The following is a 25,290-nucleotide window of genomic DNA, read 5'->3' as shown; positions in this document are numbered from 1 at the left end:
TTGGCAAGGGGGTGTGGCCGAGGAGACTGGGAGGCCGCAGCCGGGCGAGGGGGGAGTGGCCCGGGGGCGTGGCCGTAGCGATTGGAATGTTGTTGGGTCTTCGCACCGCATAGTAAAGAGGGGCCACGCCCCTTTTCTCCGAGAGGACCAATCGGAACGCCGGAGCGGTTTCAAGTCTCCCCCGCCAGCCTGCCCGCCCGCCACCCCACCCCCCTCGGGGATTCGCTTTTTCGGTAACAAAATAGCAAAGCTCCGGACCGTCCGCAGTCCAGGCCGCTTACAGGTGGAGGGTCCCCGGGCCTAGGACTCTGGCCCGGAGTGGGAAGCGCCGGCAGGCCGTGGAGAGACCGGGTCAAGATCCGGGAGTCGCGCGGGGGTGGGCGCTGCAGCCGCGGGTTGTTTATCTGGAGTACGGAGGGGAGGGGGGAGCCTGGAAACCGCCCCGTGTCCCATTTCCTCCTCTTGTTTTCGCTCCGGATTCTCCATGTTGGACCCAAACTGAGGAGCCCGGAGCTGCCACCGGGGGATCGGGGCCGGGGGCACCCGGGGGAGCCACTGCCCGGGCCGCCCGCCCTCGGTACAGGCCTCCTCCCTTCCCGGCCCGGGGAGGAAACGAGAGGGGGGATGTGAACAGCTGTGGGAGTCGGAGTCTCGGGAGCCGGAGCGGGCCCCCGCCCAGGCCCCCCAGCCCAGCCCAGCCTGTGCGCCCGCCGGTCCTCCCGCCCAGCCAGCCCGGGCCCGCGGAATTGTTAGATGGAACACGGCTCCATCATCACCCAGGCGCGGAGGGAAGACGCCCTGGTGCTCACCAAGCAAGGTAGGGGTAGCAACTTCCCAAAACTTTGAGTCGCCCCCGGGCGGGGAGGGGGCTAGCACATCCCGGAACCCGCGTCTCGGCCCCTGACCTCTTGGGGCTCAGGACCGGTGATTCCAACCTGACACCCGGGTTCATCTGCCCCCGCGTCCTGGTCCGCACTCAGACCGGGTGGGGGCCACGCAGGGCCCGAGCTCCCCGCACCCAAGGGGGAGGGGTGTCATCGCGCAGCTGTCACCGCGTCCTGCAACCCTCCCCCTGGGGCAGAGACGGAGAGGTAGAGCTCCAAGCTCTAGCCCACCACGTCCGCCCCCTCCAGAGTTGAGGCGGAGGAGGGGGCCGGGTAGTCACTTTCCTGCAGCGCTACGCGCAGCTGCCCCAGCACCAAAGGAAAGGGTGAGGAGGGATAGAGGGGTCCCAAGCTGGAATGGAGCCGTCACTCTAGTTCATCACTTTCCAGGTCCCCCAAGCTTTGGGTCGCTCGGACAGCAGGCGTTGACTGCGTCCGGTGGGACTTGGGACCAAGTTCACCGTCTGGAGGCGGGGGCGGCCGTGATGGGGGAGGGGCCCGGGCCCTGGTGGACCAGACTTAGCCAGCTCACGGCTCTGCGCCGGGCCCGGGACCAAGGTGGCCCAGGGCTCTTGCACGGCTGCCCCCTCCGGTTTTGCTGAGCAAACAAGCCCGACCCGAGGCCTGGCCGAAGCCCCTCCCTGCCCCGGTGCGCTCCCCCGGGGCCGCCGCTGCACACACAGAGCCGCGTTTGTTTAGCCCGGGAGCGGTGTCCCTGGTTACATAATTCGCCGGATGGCATCAGACCCGGCGTGTTTCTGAATCGCGCAGCGAAAAAGTGCGAGTTCTCTGTGGGCTCTCTACCTTTGCCTTCCTGAGGGTCAAGTGGAGAAGCAAGGGGGATTTTGGGGGGTGGGTTTGGGGACTCGAGCAGAGTGGGGCCTCGTCGGCCTTTTGCGGGGGCGAGGATGGACTAGCTGTTTGGTCACAGTGAGAGTCCTGAAACTCTCCCCTTCCCCCATGTTGTTCTGGCCTCGAGGAATGTGTCCAAAATAATGGGTAGAATTTCCGTTGGGAGTAAGAATTAGTGTCGCCTTTTTCTGGAGAACTCCAAGGACTGGGGCCACCTGGCCCTGAGACTGAGGAGAGAGCACGCTCTAGGGACCAGATCGGAGCATTCCTGCCCTCCAACCCCCCTCCAACAGGGCTTGAAAGACCCGTGCTAAAATGAGGCCTAGAGGCTGGTGGGCAGCCGGGTGCAGGGCCTTGGTGGTGTCGCTCCACATCCCTGTTTGGCAATGGTAATCAGCAGTTCACCTATTCTCGGGGTTCTTGTTCCCATGGAGCTCCCCCCAACTTGCCTAAAGGCAGAGCAGCTGGGATGGTGTGTCAGCCTCTTGGAATTCCCTTAGTGGAGGGGGAGGGGCACTGTTTGCTTCTCGCCTCTCTAGCCCTTTAAATAAGCCTATCCCGAGAAAGAACGGAGCCTTGCCTACTCGGATCCCCAACCCCAAGAAGGCCCCTGCCTCCCTGACCTTGGCGTTGCCAGGATCCCTGCTCTCCTGGCTGTATCACAGATCTGGCTGTGTGACCCAGACAGCAAATTCACCGTTTCTGCTGGCTGCTTTGCTGTGCTGAGCCTAAAAGGGGAGGCTTCCTGTGTTTATAATTCACTGCCAGACTCTTCCCACTCTCCCCAGCTTCATCCCCAGGAAAGGACCCTAAGCACTAGCCAGCAGTGAAGAAAGCTGGATGTGGAAGGATACAAAATGGGGCTGTGGTGAGAAGCCAGGAAGAATAACCCTGTGCTTCCTCCTTGATCCTTCTCTCCTGCACGCCCTGGATGGTGGGGCCACAGCAAGAGGAGGGAAAGCTGAACTGTAAAGTGGGATCTTACAAAGCAGAGCTGGAAGTTTCATCCACCAGGGCAAGTGGCAGGCCAGATAACAGCAGAAAGCAAAGCAGCTGGCTCCTTGACAGTGTCAAGTTGCTGGTGTTGGTTGGATTTTCTTAGAGTTACGTATTTGTTTTCTTTGTGTGTGTGTGGTTTGTCCTTCAGACTTATCCCTGGAAGAATCTGAATTCTGAAGCCAACACTGGGTCTCACCCTCCCCTCCCAATGAAATTTGACTGCCTTCCAGAGAAGGCATACCTCTTTTCTGAACTGCTTGGGCACCCAGCAACCACCAAGCCAACTTTTTTGAGTCCCACATCATTTACAAACAGTACTGCATCTTAAAACCAAAACTAGGCTGAGGGGGCAAATGTTTTAATTAGCTCCTTGAAGAGTTCCTACCCTCCTCCCTCTCCCCCATATCCCATCCCCAAGCCCTGCTTAGAAGGAGTGTGAGGCAGTTTATTAAGTAAATTTCTGGAAAGAAACAAATTGCTCTTAGCTTGAGTAGCTTTTTAGTGAAGTTATTTTCCATTGCAGTTTTTTTCCCCCTTCATTTTTAGCATTCTCCTCTCTGAGCTTTAAGGCTGTCTGGGTGTGTTGATGATTCAAAGGTAATTACACTAGGGGAAGTAGAACAAAGTTGCTGAAAGCTTCGATGATAAAAGCACCAAAATTGGATCATCTTCCCAGACAGATGGATGAAATGGCTTCCTGGTACAGCAAGGACAGGATTGTGTGTAACATCAAAAATAAAAGAGCAAAGTTAATATCAGTTTGGCAAGAATGGCCACTTATTGCAGCCCCATAGGAGTGTGTCACCCCCTTACTGGGAGGTTGTGCTGTAGGTTTTGGGCTTTGGTGGGGAAAAGCCAAGGGATTGGGGCCCATGCTGTGACCTACCAGTGTGAAATAAAAGGGGTAGGCAGCCTCTTCCCCAGCTTGGTGACCTGCAGCCCTGGGGAGGGGGGTGGAGTCAGAGATACTTTCTTGTGGGAGAGACCTGATGACGCCCCTTCTCAGGGAGGGCTGATGAACCTTTGGATTCTCACATGTGAAACTGTGCATGTTCTGATAGATAATGGTAAGACTTCCTCTCAGACTCTCTGACATCCCTAAAAATTAGGATGGCAGCAAGTTTTTCTAGCTCCTGCTTTCTCCACAGAAGGGAGAAATTCTGCCTTATTCACTCAAGAAACTGTTCAAACACCTTTTGCTATAGAGGTAGCTAAGCCCTTAATTTGGAAAGCCGAAAAAGGAGTCTTGCTGGCCCTTCTTCCTCAGCTGGCTCTGTGGGTGGGGTGCTCCTTGGCTGAGCTGCAGGGCCAGGGTGTATGCTTATGCTTTCTCCTCTCTCCAGTCCAGCCTTGGTCTTTTCTAAAGACCAGAGGCCACTGAGGCTTACCCCTGTTTCTCCTTTGGAGCTTTTTCTCCACTTTGGTGGGGCCTGTGTGGCTATTTCAGCTTGTGTTTGCTGAGTTAGGAGAGTGTTCCTAACTCAGCAACAAAGTTTATAAGTTTGTAAATGCTCAACATTCAGAGCTAGAGCTTCCCAGGTAATTTAGAGTCACTGAGCAGGACTTGGGAATTTCTGTGAAAAATTCCTCAGGGGAGTGGCAGAGGTGGTGGTATTCCTGTCTCCTCCCTCTGAGCTAGAGACAACTTGAGAAAAGTTAAAAAAAAAAAAAAAAAAATGAAGTGGTTGTTTCTTTTTTGTGGACCTCCCAAATACTTTAGTGTGGATTTGTTAAAATGGTAAATACTATAGAAGTCACATTCCTAGCCCAGGTGGAATCCATGTTCCCAACCTCTTTGTGGAGAATTAATAGAAATGCTCTTAAATATAGGAAAGACAATATACAAATATACAGGCATTGTGTGTGTGTGTGTGTGTGTGTGTGTGTGTGTGTGTATACATACAGTTTCTCTTCACTTTTCTTCCTCAACTCTCTTCCTCCTAGCTTTTGGGTAATTGTTTCTTATTTACACCTTGGGAAATTTGAGTCTTGGATTGGGCAAAATGGTATCAAGGTAATGTGCAGAAGCAGTAAAAAAAATGTTCACTGTTATTGGGAATAATTGTCCCAGTTGGTTCAGGCCTGGGTTCAAATACTGTTCTACCTATTCACAGTGAGATTTGACAAATTACTTTAGTATTCCAAGCAACTTATCTGTAAAATAGGAATAATATCTACCTTTCTATAATGCCAGCACTTAGTAAATGATTAATAAATGTTAATGTCCCTTTTTTTAATGTAGCTAGACTGCCACACTATTCTCCTTCTATTCCAGGGACACATAGGTTAAGCAGCAGTCATGTGGATTACTGCTGTGGGGGATACAATTCAGAGGGTACACTAATGTGGGGGTTTGGGCCTTCTGGAAGAATCAACCTCTAAGGCTTACACATAGCCTTCCTGCACAGACCCCTTCTTTATACCACTGTGACTCGGAATGGGATTTTATCTGCATGTGCCTTGAGTAGCACTTATACCTTGGGGCTTCAGCCATTCTGTCTGGTGCCTGGGCATCTGGGAGGAGGCCAGGGAGTAATATGCCTCATATAAGTCTCTGAAGTCTTAACTAAACCTTCATGGCAGTTGTGGGACCTCCCAAAGATGGCTATAACAATACTCAAGAGGACAATGTGCCACATTCTCTTACAGTTTGCATTTGCTTTGAGAGTTAATGAGCTCTGAGAAATTCAGATTCTTTTAAGGAATCTTAATAACAAGATGGGAAAAGTAACAGGTTTTGAAGAGAAATAGATATTCTTAAACTATGCCTTCACAGCCTTGGTTTGGAGGTAGAACATTGAGAGAGCACAAAGTAGCATTAAATTGCTTTTCATTCTGTCTCAGCCTGGCCAGATCTGGGAAGCTTGGAAATTAATTCACTTGTGGGGGGTGGATAAAAATGGGGTGTGGCTCTGACATAATTCTTTCCCTCTTCTGAAGTGGGGGATAGTTCCCAATTGGGATGCAGATGAGCATGTTAACATGCAAATCTTATGAAAGAACTAGTAGAAATCAAAGTGGAGAAGTTGATTTCTTAGAACTGGAAGCCTCTCTGGACCAGAAATCAACTAAAATGCAGTTTCTTTGTCAGCAAAGTGCCTAACCCTTAAGGTCTGGTTGTGCCTGCACCAGGATCTGTTACTGCACAATGAGTATTCTAGTGGGCACCACAGTCTCCCTCTGGGCTGGAGGTGTGCATGTCTTGTTTTATTGGTTAGCGGATGTTTCCTCTCTCTCCCAGGAGCTCTTAAGCCCATCCCCTCTCCCACCCCCCAAACAGGCTTTGCTCTTAATCTGTATCTTCCCCCCTCTCCCCTCTCTCTCTCTCTCTCTCTCTCTCTCTCTCTCTCTCTACTGGAGATTGAACCCAGGGCACTCTACCACTGAGCTACATCCCTAGACCCTTTAAATTTTTTTTTTGAAACAGTCTCTAACTTGTGATCCTCCTGCCTCAACCTCCCAAGTGACTGGGATTACAGGCATGCACACTCCTCTTAGTCCTACAGAGGCCTGCCACACTTGACTCTCTTCTTTCTCTTGACACAGCTCTTCCATCCTCTCAAATTTTCTCTTTCCCACCTGCCCTGTTTCCAGGGAACAGACATGGTCCCAACCCCAGTGAAATACCAAGCAGACTTATGGAGAGTCATAAATTGCATAACACAAGCTTATGGGAAGGGACAGTGTAAGCCAGCTCTTCTGTTTCCATAGCAGAATAGGGTGGGGTCCTTCCCACAGCAACAGGGACCTGCAGGGAGAGCAGGCTCAGATCTTTTGATTTGTGTATGGAATAGAACAAGCGACCCTAGAAAGGCAAACCAGACCCTGGACATGGGTTCTTTGAGACCTGAAGATACTCTAAGCCCTCAGATATGGTGGAGAGGGGCCAACAGGACTTCAGCTGAATCATGTTCCAGTCCTAGAAGGGCTGGTTGAAGACCCTTGGCAACTTTTAGACACTGACACTCAGCCAGGGACATACATCAGAGACTCTTGTGACACTTGCTAAAATTACTGACCCCCACCTGAGACTTACTGAATCATCAGAGCATGACAGGTGGGCCAGGCATGCATGTGTTCCAAATGCTCCCTGTGATTCTGACAGGTGTCCTCGGAGAAGAGCCAGGTAAGCACAGCAGTAGCTCCAACTGCCTGTTCAGCCCTGAGGAGGAAGATTCCCCTTGGGGGCTGAGTTTTACTGTTTGTTAAAGATCCTGTGTTCCTCAAAGAGAGTCCTAAAGTTTTCTGAGTGAATAGATAGTATAATGATCCTTACTTACCCAGTATTAGTCACAACCAATATTTATAGAGTATTTACCATGGGCAAGACACTGAATTTTCTAGAATTTTGTATCTAGTACCTCACTTAATCCTCATAACAACCGTATGAGGTAGCAATTACTTGACAGATGAAGGGAAGACCTTTGCCTGAGGACACAACCCTGCAGTCACCCAGAGTCTTCACTAAGGAGTCCAACCTTAACCAGCCCCACAAGCCTTTCATTTGCATTGGCATTCCACTTTTTGAAGTGCCCTTGACTTCATACCCCAGGTGATCTGAAGCCACCTTATAAAGGACCAGGTAGGGGAGACCTCTTCCCATTGGCCTGTGCAGGAACAACCCTAGAGCAGCTTAGAAGCCACACTGGGGCATAAGCCAGGTTTCCGGACTTCCAGCTCAGTGCTCTCTCAAGTGGACACATCTTTCCTGGTTGTCTAGACCTAGGTGAAGCTGAGGATTGTTGGAAGGAACAGGTGAGTGTCCATGGAGGTAGATGCTTCCTTGGCACACTCCTAGCATGGCACACTCCTCTTTGTCCTACAGAGGCCTACCACACGAAGAAGGAATTTGTTGGCCAATCTCAGTGTCTGTGTGCATGAGAGAGAAGGAGAGAGAGAAAATGATTTTGGTGGAGGCTCATTTCCCACACTTGGTCCTGTCACTACTTCTGCATGACCTCTGAAATGAGCTAGAAAAAATCTCTATGGTCCCTTTAAGTGTGAACATTTTGAGATTGAAATTGAGATAAGAGCATGAAAGTACTTTGCTCTTAATACTAGCAGCTGACACTGAGGAGGAAGATTTTTATTAGTGCCAGGACACTCCCTGAGTTCCTATAACTCTCATGCTCTGAGATACAGGCATCTTCATTTTACAGATAAAGAAACTGAGGCCCTGGCTACATTGCTTATGCATGGCAGAGCTGAGGGGGTTTTTTGTTTGTTTTGTGTGTGTTTCGGTGCTGGGTAGGGATGGATGTCTCACTTGCTAGTCAAGTGCCCTACTTCTGAGCGGCGCCCACAGAGCCACTGTTTTGTTCACCAGTCAGAGGGTACCCTTACTTGCCTGTGTCTGTTCTCTTTCCATCTCACCATCATGCAACCTAAAGTAGGTTTATAGCTGGAGGAGAAAGAGGCACTGGTTTCTTCTTGGTTTTTGACTAAAGCATTCCAAGAGTCAGGGGCAGAGAGTCAAGGCAGGAATTGAAACAGCCACCATAAGGGTGTTTGTTGTGCCCTGTGTAACAGGTTTCTGTTAGTCCCCAGGAACCTGCTTAGCACCTCCTCAGGAGAAGACAGGCTCAAGATTGCTGATTCTAATCCCTTACAGTATTGCCCCTGCTCTAGCTGGTGCTACGTGGGCTGGGGTGTCCTCAGAGGCAGAGGTAAGATCTAACCCTTGGAGTTTTCTTTTTTTCTCACCCCCTTCCCCCCCCTCTGTGAGAACTACATCTCCAGCCCTTTTTTAGATTTTGAAATAAGGCCTCACTGAGTTGCCCAGGCTCACCTTGATTGGGATCCTCCTGCCTCATCCTTCCACGTAGCTGGAATTACAGGCATACACCACCATGCCCACCCTACCAGCCCTAAAGTTTTCTTGGGTGACATCTTAGAACATTCCTTAGGACTCCTCTGAATCGGAGCTAGAAGGCTGAGCCTGCTGTTGACATATCTGTGAGAAAATTCCTCCTCTCTTGAGGGTCCCCTACTTTCTGGGGACTCTACACCTAGTACATTTTCAAAGAATGTTGAAGCTGCCCAGGAGACTGTTTTGCCAGTAAATCATTTTGAGCCAATTCTGAAATCAACAGAATATGTTGATCATGCTTTAGAAGTTGCCAGAGTCCCCTCCTCCCAAAACTAAATCTTTGAGAGAAGGTCCCTAAAGAAGATCAGAGACCAGATTGCTAAAGGGTACAGGAAAAAGACAAGAGGCATGGTCGCATGTGACCTGTGACCCCAGCCTCATTCCACAGGTAGCATTAAGGATACAGGTCTCAAAGAAGTCCTTTCTTAGAAAGGAGACATTCAGGGAGCAGGACTATCCCAAATGCTGACTGCAGGGAAGGCACTAGTGTAGAATGTACTGGTAAGAACCAAACAGTATAGCTTAAACTGCTTTAAAAAAAAAAAAAGAAAGAAAGAAAGAAAGAAAGAAAAAGAAAAAAAGTCCATACAGTCAGTCACAGCTACTTTTTTAGAACTATGGGAGCTGGTCCTGAGTTGGGTGAGGCCCTGCTTGCCTGTTAGCTGAAGAGTGCTTGGGCGAAAGAGGTCATCCATCTTCCCTGTTGTTTCCAGGCTTTTCTCTGTGTGGGATGACTATACCATCTTTTGTCCCTCTGCCCACTCACCTGCTGGTCTAAGAAGCCCTTCCATCCACCTGGCACTTTAGCTCCTGCCTTTAGCCAAGGCACAGATGTCCTTTGCCAAGAACCTGGGAGGACTCCTCTCCATGGGGAGCCCCAATCAGATGTGTCTTGGCCGCAGGGCCCAGGCAGCTGGCCAAGAAGGGCCGGAAATGCTCCAAATGCTTCCTCCAATAGCTAAGGAGAGAGGCCCCTCAGAGAGGCCATTTTATAGCAATAGCCAGACTAAACCTTTCACTGTGGAGGGATGGGAAGTAGTGGGGAAGGAAATACTTCAGGGGGGTAAACCAAGAAAGTATACTTGGATGTGAATGGGCTTGCTAAAATCCAATATAGCTTGAGAGGTTTCCTTCTGCCCAGTCCTGAGCGGATTTCCTGTGAGGAGTTCCTTTGCTGGGATACCAAGCTGTGTTGTTGGCAACAGTGATATGTGGACCTGGACCTGACCTTCAAAAGAAGGTTAAAAATAGTGTTGTCCTATTAAGGCTGGTATTCATCTGTGTGTGTGTGTTTATGTGTGCACGCACGCGCATGTACTGGTGCACCACACACATTCTTCTTTGAGGCAGAGATCAATAGTGTTCTTATCTGGTGCTTCTTGAAGCAATGAAGGGGATATATAGGGAGAGAGCAGTGTTCACAACAAATGGGACAGCCTTTCCTCTCATTCGTGGAGTACTAGTCAGGGGCTTATATACTGGGACACAAATTGTGGTGGATTTGGGAGAATGTATAGAGATTTTTTTGAAACCTGCTCACAATGAGTGTTTCCAAGTGTTCTCCCTCATCTTGTATTCTTGGGCTTCAACCACACAATGGATTGGGAGGGCTCCTAGTTCACTGTCACTGGTCCCCTGAAATAAGACCCATGATGTCACCAATTAGTGATCCATGAATGAGGCGCAGGATGTTGCCAATTAGATAATAATTAAACCAAACATAGCATTTGGTCTTAGAGTTTGCACGGTGCCTCACTCTTGTTTTGTTTATCCTTTCAGTCCTGAGAGAGGTTCTTGCTGTTATCCCAGTTTATGGATGAGGAAACTTGGCTACAAGAGGCTGTATGGTTGAGTTAGTAACTGGCAGAGCCTGGACCTCAGCCCAGGCAGTCATCAGAGTAGAGGGAGAACTCTTGCATCCCCCTGTTTTCCACATCCTGCCTCCGTAGGGAGGCTCCAGCAGTAAGTTGTGGCTTGGTTTCCATGTCTTCAGCAACAGTGCCCACTTTCTTCTTGCATCAGAGCTGGCTCCTTCATCAAGTCAGTGATGCTCCTTTTAGACATCTAGCCCTAAACCAGAAATTTGGAGCAGTGAGAACAGATGCACATTATCAGCTGGGCAGGAGAAGGACTGAATGTCCACAAAGAGGGTAGCAACAGGGAGATGAAGGAGGGAGAGCAGCTGACTGGAGTTTCATGATACCCACTGGATCCTGCCTTCCCTCATTGGGAAAGCCATATGGAATAAAACCCCTTCAGGCCTGTAAATCCTTGTGTTTCCCTTCTGGGTAGAGAGGCTGGTGCCTCTCCTCATCATACAGAGGGGTTAGGGAGTGAGTGGCCTGCACCTAAATGTCAGAGATACAAAGCTGAGTATTGGCTGAAAGGAGCCATTGAAAGGCTCTTTGACACAACTTTCAGATCCCACTCTGTGGGTGAGTGGTTCCAAACCCACTGAACAAAGTGGGTCTTGGGCCAAAGCTCCTGGTTCCACCTTCCCACATCCCCACCTCAGTATTTGCTGGTCAGAGCAGGTACAGAAAAGGGATGGGAATCGATTCCCTTGGAGTGGAATCCCAGAGCCTTGTACCATTATCCCTGTTCCTTTAATGGGCTGCCCAAGAGAATGCAAGAAAGTAGGGGACTGGACCTCAAACTGATTTTTCACCAACCCAGCCCATCCTAGAGAGGAATAGAGCAAAAGTTCCCAAGAAAAGATCTTGAGAGTGCTCCCAAATTTCCCGATTGTTGCATGGGTAAATGTGCACAATGTTCTTGGAACTGTCAAAGGCCCTACAGGGTAATGGTTAAGAGTCTTAGCTGCATTTATGATTTCAAATCCTGGCTCTGCTGTTAGACCACCTGAATGACCTTGAGCTGGTTACTTAACCTGTCAGTGCTTCAGCTTTCCTTCTGTAAATTGGGGCATTAGTGCCTCTAAATGAACTTGAGGGATATCAGGCAGTGATATCAGGTGTCCAGCACAGGCCTGGCACATCATGAGTGCTCAGTTAACGTGACTGAGGCCCTGAAAAACCCAGCCGTTTGACTTAGGTACTCAGCTCCTTCAGTGCCACTTTGCTCAAGGCGTTTTTGTTTCCAGCTCTTTGGGGCTATTGCAAACTAGTAGGTTTCCCAAGTCCTAGCTCTGTAGAATTGACAGAGACCCCTGAGTTATTCACACAGCCAATCAAAAAGTTTTTGCACACCTGCTACATAGAGGTCAGAGACTAACGGCTGAGGCTCTTGCAGGCCCTATGGGGAGGCAGCCATGTTGTGGGAGGCTGAAGCAGGCCTGGATGAATTCTCAGGAGTGGTGTTTGTAAAGGTAAGGAGGACAGACAGCCTGGAGAAAGGAGGGGAGAGAGGCCCACAGCAGAGGGGGAGTGAGGGACGATGGGAGTATTGACCTTGCTGTTGTGGGCCTGGGGTATTCTGCTTTGAGCGCCTGCCCCCAGGGTCAGAACATTTGTGATCTCTGAGGCACAGGGGCTCCCAGTCATATTGTGTTTTTGAGAAGACCCTCATTCTCCACAGAATCCAAGCTCCCTATATAAGACCAAGGCACTTGTGCCCGTTGGGCCTCCCGCAGCGGGCACAGGCGAAGCCTCTGCATGGCCCCAGCCAGCTGGCCCTTTCACCCTGCTGCCTCTCAGGATTACTCAGTCTTCACAGTGTCTGTCACTAAGATGCTGAGTGCATTCCTGACAGCCTCTCTTCAGGAAAGACCCAGGCTGTGTGGCCTCTTAAGAAAGGCTACGTGCCGGGTTAAGCCTCCAATTGTGGTTCTGCATGAAGAAACCATAAACCAAAGGAAAAGCAACCGCTCAGCTTTGGTCTTGGAGCTTTGTGTTGGTGTCTGCCTGAGTTCCTGGACTTGGAGTGTAATGTGGGCCAACAGGCAGATGGGGAAGCTGCCCTTTTCCTCTGATTTCTACATAGATTTATAAGAATAGTATGTGTATAGGGGTGGGGTCCAAGGAATCTCACATGTCTGTAAGTACAGGGCTGTGCTCTGAATTTGGTCTCTGAATCTGGTCTCTGAATCAGAGGAGCTTTGAAGAATTCTCCAGCACATCTTTATTAAAAAAATCCCCTACCAGCCCTAACCCCTCCCCCGCCCCCAGGCCAAAATCTTGATTTTTCAGGGCCAGGAGCTTAAGCATGACAGCTAGGCTTTGGGGCTAATTGCTAGAAAGACTGTCATTTTCTAAAAAGTTCCCAGTGGTCTTACTAGTGTCAAGGGCTCTGGCCTAACCAGGGAAGGGGAAGGAGAGACCTCTGGACCCAACTGGAGAGGCCTGGGCTGTACCTGTGGAAAGTATCTGCCTTTCTCTTGAGTTGGAGCTGAATCTGTTGTCTTTTGAGTGGTGTTGACTTACCTTGACTGTTACATAAGGACCACTTCCTCCCTCTTGGTCCTGGAAAGTTTGGTTTTCTCTCATCCTCTCCAGGGTCACTGGCTCTCCCATTACCCATGTGTGCAAGGACTACCTCAGTGAGGGCTCTGAGGACTGAACTTTGCTGCAGGAGCTCCAGGTGTCTCCTGAGTGGCCTCCACCACATTACCTTCCCAAGGAATAATACATGGAAACCTCACTGGTGTATTCTCTTTGCTTTTCTTTCCCCTACAAAGACATATAGGCATTTGCCCTCTGTTTAAACTGGAATGGCTTGGGCTTAATTTTTAGGCCAGTCTCCACTCAGGCTCTGAGAGAGACCTGTGGCGGGGACCATTCTGAGAGTGGTTGTGCAGCGCCACCTCCTGACCACAGAACCCATTGTGTCTCCCCAATGTTGCACAATAGGTGTCTGAACAATTCATCTAAAGAAAAATGAACTTGCAAAAGATATTTTGAAGTCCATTTCTGGTCAATCCTATAATGCCATAGCTTTTAAAAGGCAATGCTTTGCCTTTCTGGGACTGCTTTGCCAAGCCTTATTTCCAAAGCCCAAATTGCCAAAGTAGGGCTAAACAGCTGCAGTCTAGAAGCAAAGGCCTCACCCTAGGACTAGGGGTTGGATGCACTTGTCCCATGGGCTTAATCCACCTATGTTTTACCAATAGGGTCCTTATCTCTGAAGGGAGAGAGCATTAAAAAAATGTGTCTATGGGGCTGGGGTTGTAACTCAGGGGTAGAGTACTTGCCTAGCACATGCGAGGCCCTGGATTCAATCTTCAGCACCACATAAAAAATAAATAAAGATATTGTGTCCAACTACAATTAAAAAAATATATATATTTTTAAAAGTGTCTGTAATGTTGGACGGAGATAAGAGTGTAAACAAAAAAAAAAAAATGTTTCTTCCTTGGGACTCTGGCCATTTGTGAGTTTCTAGTCCGGAGTTTTTATGCAAATTGAACTCAGTTCTGCTGCCGTGGACCCAGCATCTAGGGAAGATGACACTGAACTGAATGCAGCTCTACTAACTCAAAGGGAACTAGGTTACTTCCTTGTCTAAGATGGTACTGCTGGGACCTGCTGTTAGCCAGGGAGGATTTATATCTTTGAGAATTAAATTTGAGGGCACCTTCGTGTGTTGTCACCAGAGCAACAGAACATCTAGGCTCTATACCTGGCTTATCTCCCTCCACCTCCACTGCTGCCCATAGAATGAATAACAAATCTTCTGCAGCTCAGGGTCTCCTGTTGTCCAAACTAAACAGGTTTCCTGCCATTTCTGCTTTAAAGAGAAAATGGTAGGGAAAAAAAAGAAAGAAAATGGTGAAATAAAAATATGCATGTTCTACTGTTAACTCTATGTGGTTGTTCAGCAGGCATATACTGTGTGCTTGGAAGGGATGCAGGCAGAGACTATGTTGTATAGCTGATGCCTCTGTCATTCTTTCCTCTTTAGGCCTGGTCTCCAAGTCTTCTCCTAAGAAGCCTCGAGGACGTAGCATCTTCAACGCCCTTTTCTGCTGTTTTCGTGCCCAGCATGTTGGCCAGTCAAGCTCCTCAACTGAGCTTGCTGCATACAAGGAGGAAGCCAACACCATTGCCAAGGTAGCTAGATAGGGTGGTGTGATGAAGTAAGGCAGGGTCTGCTGGTGGAGACTCCTGCAGACCATAGCAAGTAGACAAAGTAGCCTTGCCTGAGTTTACAAAGATCTCTGATTCAGAGACTCCCCCTCTTTCCATTTCCTTGCTCTTACATCCTGTTTGTGGCATGAGCCATCCAGATGCCCCTTTGGTTTCCGAGGGCCCCTGCAAGGTGCTTTGCATATATTGTCTCGTGTGGTCCACACAGCAACTCTGGAGAATTCATAGGATTCCTACTTTGAAGATACAGAAACTGAGACCTAGAGGGTATGCAGTGCCAGAAGAGTTTATAGCTAATCAGTGGTAATGTCAGAGTTCAAACTCAGATCTCTCTGACTGTAAAGCCCATGTTTATTGTTTTCTACTATGCAAAGCTGCCTTCCAAGTTTTACCTGACTTGCAGGGTACAAAGGAATTGAAATTCTGCCATGCTCTTTTTTTGTTACTGTTGTGTTTTTTTAAAATAGTTTAGTGTATTTTAATAACAACTTAGAGGAACGGCACAGAAGACAGACAATATTAGAAATGTATTTGCATGTAGGACCACTCACTTAGAAAAGCATAGAAAATGAATGGAATCTTCTTTATGATAAAAATGATACAACATTTAGTTGCCATCAATTAGCATCTTACTTGTTTTAAAATAATCCAAATGCTAGCATTGCCCAGAAAAAAATCTAACAGGTTTATTTATAATTGTTATAATGTTGAGCAACTGAAACTTATTCACTGGAACATTTTGACTTGGTTTAATCTTTTACATCCCTATGTTAAAAATTCACACAAATGAAAATGGAAAAACTGCCAATACTTGATTTCTGTTCCCCATTTCTCACTTGCAATCATGTATGTGCGTGCTTTTTGACCCCATTGCGGGTGGGGGTGGGGGTGGGGGTTTCTATTACAGGAAGAAGGTGAGAAAAATATTATTTTATTTTTTTGAGAATGAAGTTTCACATCACAGTGGATTCTTAAACACACTCCCCATGTATGCAGCATGCTACTTGGATGTCTTTTGGCATAATTGTCACACATTTGGCATGGATAGCACACAGATTGGTGTCTTCAAAAAACCCAACCAGATAAGCCTCACTTGCCTCCTGCAAATTACCAGTAGTTGTACTCTGGAAGCACAGATCTGTTTTGAAGTCTGAGCATTTTATCAGATATAAGAAGGGGAGTTTACAAATCAGAAGTTCAATGGACTTCTGATAATGTCTAATTTCATGGAATGCCACCTTACCACCCTGTAACGACCTCTCCTGTAAAGGGTATACTCTTGGGAGTTGCTCTTATAACCAGTTGTTGCCTAAGTGCTTTACTACCAGTTGACTTGTAGGCAGTCGGCTTCATACAAACCATAGTAGATAGGCCTCCTTAACTTACCTGCCCCTTGTCCTTTAGCTGGAGCTCAGCGACCTCTAGGTGGTGCTGTCATTAAAGAGTGACCGCTCTGCCATGCTCTTAATAACCCTTCCTGATATGTGTACAATTTGGCAGGGGTCGGGTGGGGTACTGGGCATTGAACTCAGGGGCACTCATTCACTAAGCCACATCCCCACATCCCCAGTTAGACAGGGTCTCACTGAGTTGCTTAGCACCTGCTTTTGCTGAGGCTGGCTTTGAACTCGTGATCCTCCTGCCTCAGCCTCCCAAGCCGCTGGATTACAGGCACCTCAACGACAGGCACTGTGTCTACAATTTTGAAGGTGAAGCCAGCCCTGACCAACAAATATTATTCTGCCAATGGCACCTCTGTGAAACACCAAGGTCTAGCTGTTCTATCTCTCTCTCAAAAATCACAATAAAGGGCTGGGGATATAGCTCAGTTGGTAGAGTGCTTGCCTTGCATACACAAGGCCCTGCGTTCGATCCCCAGCAAAGGACCAACATGATTTATCAGTGAAAAATCATTTCATTATCCAATGATGAGAAATGGTTACATGAAGTGCAACATGACAGTATTACTAAGCAATTAATTTTTTTAAAGAGTCTCACAACATGGAAAACTATTGAGTTGCAACATTAAATGGAAAAGCAGGTTGTGAAATTATATAGTATTAATATTATGGAAAAAAGACTGCGAAAACATACTAAAATGTCAATACTTGATTTTTGTAAATGCTGGGATTTTAATTTTCTTCTTCAAGGTTTTCATTAAGAATAGTTATAACAATTTTTACAGCATAATGTTTTTATTAAGCAAAAGGTGGGAGGGGGTATCTTTTTGATCTCTGTATTGCACCTCCCTTCACTCACATTTTGGGTACCCATAATTGCTTCACATTGGCTTATTTGATGTTTTGTGGCACCTGATGTGCCCCCTGTCTCCCCATGGAAGGCACAGAAACTGTTTTCAAAGAGAGGCTGGGTTTAAGAACTAAGCAAGAGGCTAAACAGCCACAGTAGGAATTCAGGATTTGGTTCTGCCTCTAACTTTATGTCTCTGAATCAGCCACTCAAGTTCCTTGTTTCTTACTTTGTCAGCTGAGAGGCAGTGACAGCCAAGAACAGGGACACTGTCTTCTCCATCCTTTATCAGGTTTAATGTGGAAAGGAAGCTCTGGCCTTGACAAGATCCTTTTAAAAAGGCACTGTTATTATGTGAAGAACCTCTAGGTGACTGGTTCTTTAGGAGGCAGAAGCAGTGGTTTGGATGTGGGTGAGTTGGCACTGACCACCTTCTTCTCTCCCCTAGTCGGATCTGCTTCAGTGTCTACAGTACCAGTTTTATCAGGTATGTGACTCTGGCCAGGCCTCTGATCCCTGGCTATTGGTGGGCGGGGCAATGCCCTTATTTCCTATGCTGAGAAACCATTCATTCTAAATATTTGCTGAGAGCCCACCATTAAGTTTGGGTGATAGCTGGTGCTACACATCCTCTTCCTGCAGTTTTTAGCCCTAGTTGCCACCTCCAATGTCAAACACTAGGCCCCCTGGGAGGCTAAAACCAAGGACTCAACTCTACCTCCTTTGTTCTCTGCCTTTAAGTGGTGCCTATCCTGGGTCCAGTTTCACAAACAGCCCTGCTTTTCCCACAGTTCTGCAGCAGGGAACTTTTGGGCTTTGCTGGTGGGTACATCTCAGCATCCTGGCTCTGGTTTTAGATCCCTGGGACCTGCCTGCTCCCAGAGGTGACAGAGGAAGATCAAGGAAGGATCTGTGTGGTCATTGACCTGGATGAAACCCTTGTGCATAGCTCCTTTAAGGTAAGTGACATCTAAAGCTCTTCCTATACCATCTTGGGCCTGTCCATGAGTCTAACAATAATTGCTATGAGGCAGCCTAAAGATGAGGATAGAAGTGAGCAGAAAGGAGAGGCCAGGCCCACTCTGGTGTCACAGATATCTAAGGATGTTATTCCCCCTAATCACTTCCAACAGGCTAGATCTGCCCCCAGCCACGTAGCACAGATAGCTGCTAGGACTCCACACAGGGGAGACATAAAAGCATGGTTCAGTCAGCTCTGGCCTTGCCCCTGTATTTATTATCTGGATATTTGTTAACTCAGGGAAGCCATGCAACTCTCAGCTCAGGTAAAATTTGGCTGAGGAGGGAACTGAGTAGTAGGGAAAACCCGAAGGGGATGTGGCATCCAGTACTGAGGCAGGAACCCTTTGTGGGCTGGCAGTAGTTTCCTGGAGTCTTCCAAGATCTGCTTCTCCCCACCCGTCCCAGGAATATGGTGGGGCTTCCTGTCTCTTTCACCATGCTGATATTATTAACTTTTCTACCTTCCAGCCAATCAATAATGCTGACTTCATAGTGCCTGTAGAGATTGAGGGGACCACTCACCAGGTAAGTTGCCTGCCTGGTCACACCCAACCCAGACAGTAGGGAATCTGCCTTCTGCTCCACCTGCACTGGGGTCCTCTGCCCCACTCAGGGTTTTATTCTATCAATTGATCTCTTTTCTATAATCTTAGCTACTCCTATTTTATTGGTATCTTTGACACTCAAGTCTTTGTCCTCTTAAAAACAAACAAACAAAAACCCTTCAGCCCCTAGCTGTCACCCTTTTTTGTCTTTGTAGCCAGGATATTTGAAAGAACAACTTACATTATTTAGTATAGTAGCATTTATTGTTTATTAATCACCACTTCTCATGTGACCAACACTTAGGGATTTATTGCATTTGTGTCTATTCCTGAATAGTTGGTGTGTCTGCCTCATAAAGGCAAGGAAACAGTAATGGTGGTTCTCTGCCTGGAAGGCCCATATCACCATGCCACCTGTGAGAAGCTAGTAAATTTCTTCCTCCCCAATCCAGGCATCTCATTCTCTTGGAAACCTTGTCTTATTTCCCTCCCCTTGGGTCCCTATACTGGATGCTGCCCAAGTAACTGCTCTGTAGACAGTTGTCAAAGAACACTTGACTCTAAATAGAACTAGGCTCCAGCCTTATATAACCTGCTCTGTATGGGGTTGAGGATCATGTGAAGTTTGTAGGAAAAGACCTTATGCTTGCTCAGAAGGCCTGCCAGTTGGCCTCACATCAGAGGCCATTGGAACCTGGTAGCCTATATATACTTGTTTTCATGACCTGGTCAAATAGTAGAGGAGGTTTGAGGCTTCCATAGGTTGTCACATGTCCCACCTCCATTAGAAGGAGGTTTCTGCATCACCCCAACTAAGAGGCTCTTTCAAACCCAGCAACCCTTTACAGTCTAGTTGAGGATATGGAGATAGGCCTTCCTCTTTTCTCCATGGATTTTGCATACTTTGAAACAATCATATATATATATATACTGTGACCTGATTAATGAGGAGGTCATGAATAATAAAAAAGGGATGAGATTAGGTTGAGTTTGTGGCTCAGTGGTGGAGCACTAGCACGTGTGATGCCCCTAGGTTTGATCTTCAGTACCACATAAAAAAATAAATAAATAAAGGCAATGTGTGAGATTAAAATGAGGATGGACTACCTACCCAAGGTGGATTTTGAGCAAAGAGTGGTAAGGAGAGATCAAGCTTGATAAAAAAGCCAGGAAGAGGGAGGGGCTTGCTGTGGAGGTTGAAAAATTGGCAGACTAATGAGAATAAAGTTGTGGCTTCTTGGAAGAGAGTGGTTCTTGCAGGGTTAAAAAGAGCCAAATTAGTTGGTGGCCAAATTAGATCGGCTCTAGAAGGGAGTTAGGGTAAGTGTGCACTGTTTAAGCTAAGGAGTGGTGTGGATAAGAGGGACTTTGAGGATTTAGTTCTAGAAGCACCTATGTAGGCTGATAGCAGGAAGCAGTAGAACACAGACTGATGGGGAACCTGTAATCAAAGAACCTTTTAGAGCAAAATCTGCAAGATTGGGGCTGGGGTTGTGGCTCAGTGGTAGAGCGCTCGCCTGGCATGCGTGAGGCACTGGGTTCAATCCTCAGCACTACATAAATGTAAAATAAAGATATTATGTCCACCAAAAACTAAAAAAATAAATATTAAAAAAAAAAAAAAACCCTGCAAGATCATTAAAGGTTGACACTGGCTGGTAGGTGTGAGTTTAAAAGGGGGCAGTAGGGTGCTGTAGCATGACACAGTATCTGTGGTCATCAGGGAGAAAAAAGTTCAGAGAAACCAAGTGAAGGCAGAGGTTTGCCTGATGGGGACCTGGATGGACTGTCCTGATGGAGCCAATGACAGAAAGCTCCCACAGAGGCTGTGGCTGGATTCAAGTAATCCAGGATAGGCTGTTTCCATCCGTGAGGCCTATTCTTGATTACTTGTTTCTGGAGGCAGCTGATAGTCTACCGCTGGAATCAGAGATGGCTCCTGGGACATGGTGTATGCATTTCTTCCTGAGCTGGGTTAAGGTTGGGACCACTGAACCAGCAGAATACTGGTGAGGGAATGATGCTAGCCTGGGCTGGAGCAAAAGGTTCCAGCCCACTGGCCTAAGAAACTGGGATGGGAAGTTGACCTGTTTGCTACTTTCTGTATCCATGGTAAAGGAGACCAACACATGCAGCTTCTGCCTCAGAGGGCATCTCCAACAAGCCCCTCTGCTTCTCCTCAGGTATATGTGCTCAAGAGGCCTTACGTGGATGAATTCCTGAGACGAATGGGGGAACTCTTTGAATGTGTTCTCTTCACTGCCAGCCTGGCCAAGGTACCTGTGGGCAGAAGGGGAGGAAAGAACAGGAACAGGTGTGGCAGCCACAGGTGTGGTCCAGCAGCTGCTTCCTGGTCCTTAGGATGCCATAGGGGTACCAGAACTGCATCCAAACCAAGGCATCCTCTCCTTCCAGTATGCCGACCCTGTGACTGACCTGCTAGACCGGTGTGGGGTGTTCCGGGCCCGCCTGTTCCGGGAGTCCTGTGTGTTCCATCAGGGCTGCTATGTCAAGGACCTCAGCCGCCTGGGGCGGGACCTGAGGAAAACTCTGATCCTGGACAATTCACCTGCTTCTTACATCTTCCACCCAGAGAATGCAGTGAGTGGTCCAGACAGGCCTACAAAGTAGGGCTTGAGAGAGGGTGTGGGCTGGGGGACCAAAGCCTTCACCAAAGGAGCGCACTACCCCAGGCCAACCCAATAGCCTGCAGGGGATCGAGGGTGAGAAAGGGAAGAAGCGGTAGCCAGGAGATTGACATTCCCTTTTTCCTGCCCAGGTGCCTGTGCAGTCCTGGTTTGATGACATGGCAGATACTGAGTTGCTGAACCTGATCCCAATCTTTGAGGAATTGAGTGGAGCAGATGATGTCTACACCAGCCTTGGGCAACTACGGGCCCCTTAGCCTTCCTGCTTCCAAGCAACGGCCATCCCAGTAGGGGACTTTGCTACACTGTGCCTTTCTGATCAGCCTGACAGACTGAGCGGAAGCTGGGGCACCTCACCAAATGGGGCCTGGAAATAGGGAAAATTGATTGGAAAGAGCTTTAGGGCAGGTTAGGTGCCCAGTGGGCAAATCAGACCAACGATATCCAGAGCTGCCTGCTTCCTGAGTTGGGTTTCCAAGATGTGTGTGTGTGGGTGTGGTGAGTGTGAGTGAGTGTATGTATGCAGGTGTGTATTGCGGTGAACTGTGGCCTTGGGATAATTCAGTGTTTCAGTGGGGGAGAAGCTGAAAGATCAAGACTCTTCCCAAGTTAGTTCATCTCTTCTCCTGTCACCATATGAGCCACTGAGCTTTACAGGGATGAAGACTATCACAGGCTCCATTGCCAAACCACGGCCTTCCCTTAGTGTTGTAAGGCCCATGCCAAGGAGAAAGGAAGGGCCAGAGGCTGCCTTTGGATGCCCCAGGCACACTCCTTCCTAAAAACTTTCTCCAACCAGCTGCTGCAGACAAAAAGATGCCATTTCTGGGAAGATGAGAACTTGTTTCCAGAACCAGTATCCCCGCGACCATCAGGTCCTGTGGCCCACCAGCTGCTTCCCTCCAACTGACTGCCTGCCGTGGGCTCTTTCTATGTCTCCCCAAGGCTCAAGCACTGGGCTTGCCTTCCTCACCACCTAGCCATAGTCTTGATCCTCTGGGGAAGGAGGTCTTCTCATTGCCCTGGAAGAGGACAGATAACTTATTTCCGTTCTTGACGCCATTTTAAAATTCTCTTTCTAAACATGGAGAGTTGGGCCTGGTTTGTTTCTGGCAAAGCTGCAGTTCTGGGCCTGAGGTGAATGTGGGCAGTGCTGGAGGCGCAGGAAAGATAAACCCCCAAAGCATGAATGTGCATCCCCTTGGCTTTGTAGATCAGCTGAGCTGCTTTCCTAAGTCTGCTCTTCAGGGATTCTCGTTGGTGCTGGCAAAAGCACTTCTATTTCAAAGGCTGGGAAGGACTCTCTAAGCTGTCCCAGCCCCTCCCATTGCTTGGGCAGTGCTCTTTCCTGTTGTCCTCTCTTGGGGCCTGTCTTATGCCAAGCTTTGTCTGTTCCAACCTTCATCTTTCCTAGCTGTCATCTTCCTCTCCTGGGCCTAGAACTCCTGCGTCTCCAGGACTGAGGGGAAAGGGTCGTCTTGTCATTTGGTTTGTCATCTTCCTGAACTTTGGGTGTCTCTTGCTTTCAAAGGTTCTTAATCATGAATGCTTTCAAGGTCACAAAATGGAAGTTTCCCCAGGGCAGAAAAGGGGAAGTGCTGCTGTAATTGGGAGCACAGGGGGCCACCAAAAGGGCCTCACCTCAGCATCACTGCCTTAATCATGGCCTCCCCAGGGGCTGGGTGGGGTTCTCTCCTCTCTTCCCTCCTTCTCCCTGGAGTGGGAATGAGTTTCTTTCCCCATCTCTGTTTTCCCTGGAGGCAGGTGTCATAAATCATTTGTGAATTGCTTCAGGTGCAGGGACACCACCCACTCAGGACTCATCCTATTTTCCTTTTTAGTTTCCCCACACTGGTTCTACCCTGAGAAACTAACCAATCTGAAGAAAGCCAGGTGGTGGAGTAGCAGCTCAGGGTTCTGAGTGGTAGCTGGCTGGCTAGCTTCTTTTTGCAGTATTCCAGTGCCGCCACTGTCCCTCCTTGTCCCAAGTTTGTGAGGCTTTGTCTTTTAGCATCACAGAATGGAACAGAGCCCCCAAAGCTCATGTGGTTATTTCCCCCAGCAGCATTCCCAGATCCCTGTGGGGTCCTGGCACAACTGAGGGGGAAGAGTGTTCCAGGTGCTAGTAAGGAACGCCATCTTCTGATGGAAAGTAGAAGCTTGGACTCTTAAGGCCAGCTGTGGCTTCAGAACCAGGCCCTGGCCTCAGTGCCTCCTGCCTGGTGTCAGGAGAGGCCTCTTTCCAAAACCCTACCCTGAGGGTTAACCCATGGCCAGGTCTTCTGCCATTTGACCCAGCCACGCTTTTCTTATTTAAGCAATAAAAGGCTCAAAGCCGATTGAATTTTAAGAAACTTTTCTGCCCTCCTTTGAATCTCCATGTTTTTCCACATGGAGGAAGAGGCTATACCACTCCCCACCCCCTTTTCTCTCAGACTTAGCTGAGTGCTTAGAGCATTACCCATGACCAAAGCCCAGGCTGGCTTGGGGAGAGTGTCCTGCATGAAGCCTTGCTGTATAGAACTTTCTTGCCCACACACAGTCCTTCCACAGAAATGCCATCTCCACTTGCCCCTCTTTATTTTCCCAGAAAAGCAACTTGAACAGACCTAAACAGAACATCGGTGTGAACCAGAGCCAGCCTGAAGCCATCATTGCCATCCACTTTCTAGTTTCACAGTGCGTTAAGAGCAAGTGATTGCAATTCCTTAGAGGAATCAGGGAGACTCATTTTTTGAAAGAGGGCAAGATTGGAAGGGAGCCGGTTCATCCCACTATCTGTTGAAACTGGATTTGGGAGTCAGGCCAGGCCACCGTGCCTAGTGTCACACCAACTCAAGCCATGCCAGGAATCTGCCCCCTGCCAGGTTCAGTTCTTTAAGGTGCCTCTTCAGGGACACAGTGTGTCTCTCTGATTGGGCTTCTAAATCAAAAGCCTGATGTTCGTGTCCCTCTTATAGGGGGAGCTTTGGACACAGGACCAGTTTGGTAAAGGGTCAGGTAAGGGTTTTCACTCTGCACATTGTAGAGGGGACACTCTGTAGGCCCATGGGTCCCTTAATAGAGAGGTTGAGTGAATTTGCCTTCAGTTAACTTGGGACCTTCTATTTAGCTCCCTCTCCTGCCTCCCAAAGATTTTTTTTTTTTTTTTTGTATGTTTAAATGTGTAAACTCACCTCTTAACAGTGGCCCAGAAGCTTCTTTATACTAAAGCATGGGAGTCTGAAGGCAGTCATTCCCTGGGAAATGGATCCCATGCAATTCTGCTTTCCCTGTCTTATTCGGAGGCCTCATTAGTAGGGCAGCCCCACGAATGGCTGTTTATGTAGTTTTCCTGCCAGGCCAAGTGTATGAGAAAGGTAAGCCTATTTTCCCTTCAGATCTTCAGTTGGTTATTTAACCACTGTGGCACTTAAGTCACCTTTTTTGTGAAATGGGGACTTAGTTTTGTCTTTTTCCTTTTTCTTTTTTAATGCCAGTAAATATCTGCATATTCAACTGTGGGAAAGGTCAAAGATCTAGCCATCTGCCCCCCTCCTTTAATGTTGTGGGGCCTGTTCCTGGAACAGACCCTTCTCTTTGGCCCATGAGCTTCTTTGCTTGTAATTACCCTAAGTTTGCCACATTCCCCTTTCAAGATGCCATTTGAAGGGGAGATCTGCTTCCCACTGTGACTGGGCTATGGGATTCTGACTACCTTGCTTCATGATTTGATAAATTTGTTGTATTCAAAAACTTGAAATGTAGGACGCCATTAAGTGTCTGTTTATATTTTTGGAATATTTGTATTACTTACAGTTAATTAATAAAAGCAGGTTTAAAAAACCTACCTGGGAATGGGAGCTGCCTCCTTAACTTGCCATTGTTCGTTGGGCACTCAGAGGGCATTACTCTTCTCACAACCCCTTCAATCATGATGAAGTGGAACAAGCACTGGGTTCCAGACAAGGTTACAGCAGTAGGATCTTCCTGGGCCCCTCTTTGGCACCAACTCCATTTCCATCCAGGTACTTGACAAGTGTGTGCTTGGTGTCCTATCGATTGCTGGGCTCAAACCAAAAACCCTAAGGAAAATGAAGTCTGGATTTTCCTATTGCCCCTCCCACATGCTACCAAACTGGAAGCTTTGAAATTTCCTGGCAACACAGTAGGCACTCAAATACTGATTGGACTGAT

The 25,290-nt window shown here is 48.2% G+C and overlaps 1 protein-coding gene across 1 annotated transcript; it reads left to right on the top strand.

Annotated features, from left to right (window-relative positions):
• Positions 1–223: 223 nt before the first annotated feature.
• On the top strand, positions 224–24,943 carry Ctdsp2 (CTD small phosphatase 2). Its single transcript, XM_076854797.1, has 8 exons — positions 224–817; positions 14,464–14,612; positions 17,347–17,385; positions 17,756–17,857; positions 18,390–18,446; positions 20,650–20,742; positions 20,882–21,067; positions 21,246–24,943. The coding sequence occupies exons 1-8, from the start codon at positions 754–756 to the stop codon at positions 21,369–21,371; spliced, it is 816 nt and encodes a 271-aa protein (XP_076710912.1). The 5' UTR covers positions 224–753; the 3' UTR covers positions 21,372–24,943.
• Positions 24,944–25,290: the final 347 nt, after the last annotated feature.

The sequence above is a fragment of the Callospermophilus lateralis genome, chromosome 4, assembly GCF_048772815.1.
Source record: "Callospermophilus lateralis isolate mCalLat2 chromosome 4, mCalLat2.hap1, whole genome shotgun sequence".
NCBI classification, from domain to species: domain Eukaryota; kingdom Metazoa; phylum Chordata; class Mammalia; order Rodentia; family Sciuridae; genus Callospermophilus; species Callospermophilus lateralis.
Note: the sequence above shows the minus strand (reverse complement) of the source record. Positions and strands in the feature narration are given on the sequence as shown.

Bases quoted from the DNA above. Each gene is read 5' to 3' on its own strand.
- Ctdsp2 (XM_076854797.1), top strand. From the start codon at position 754: ATGGAACACGGCTCCATCATCACCCAGGCGCGGAGGGAAGACGCCCTG. The intron at 17,386-17,755 runs GTATGTGACTCT...CTCTGGTTTTAG, and splicing joins TACAGTACCAGTTTTATCAG to ATCCCTGGGACCTGCCTGCT. The intron at 21,068-21,245 runs GTGAGTGGTCCA...TTTCCTGCCCAG, and splicing joins TCTTCCACCCAGAGAATGCA to GTGCCTGTGCAGTCCTGGTT.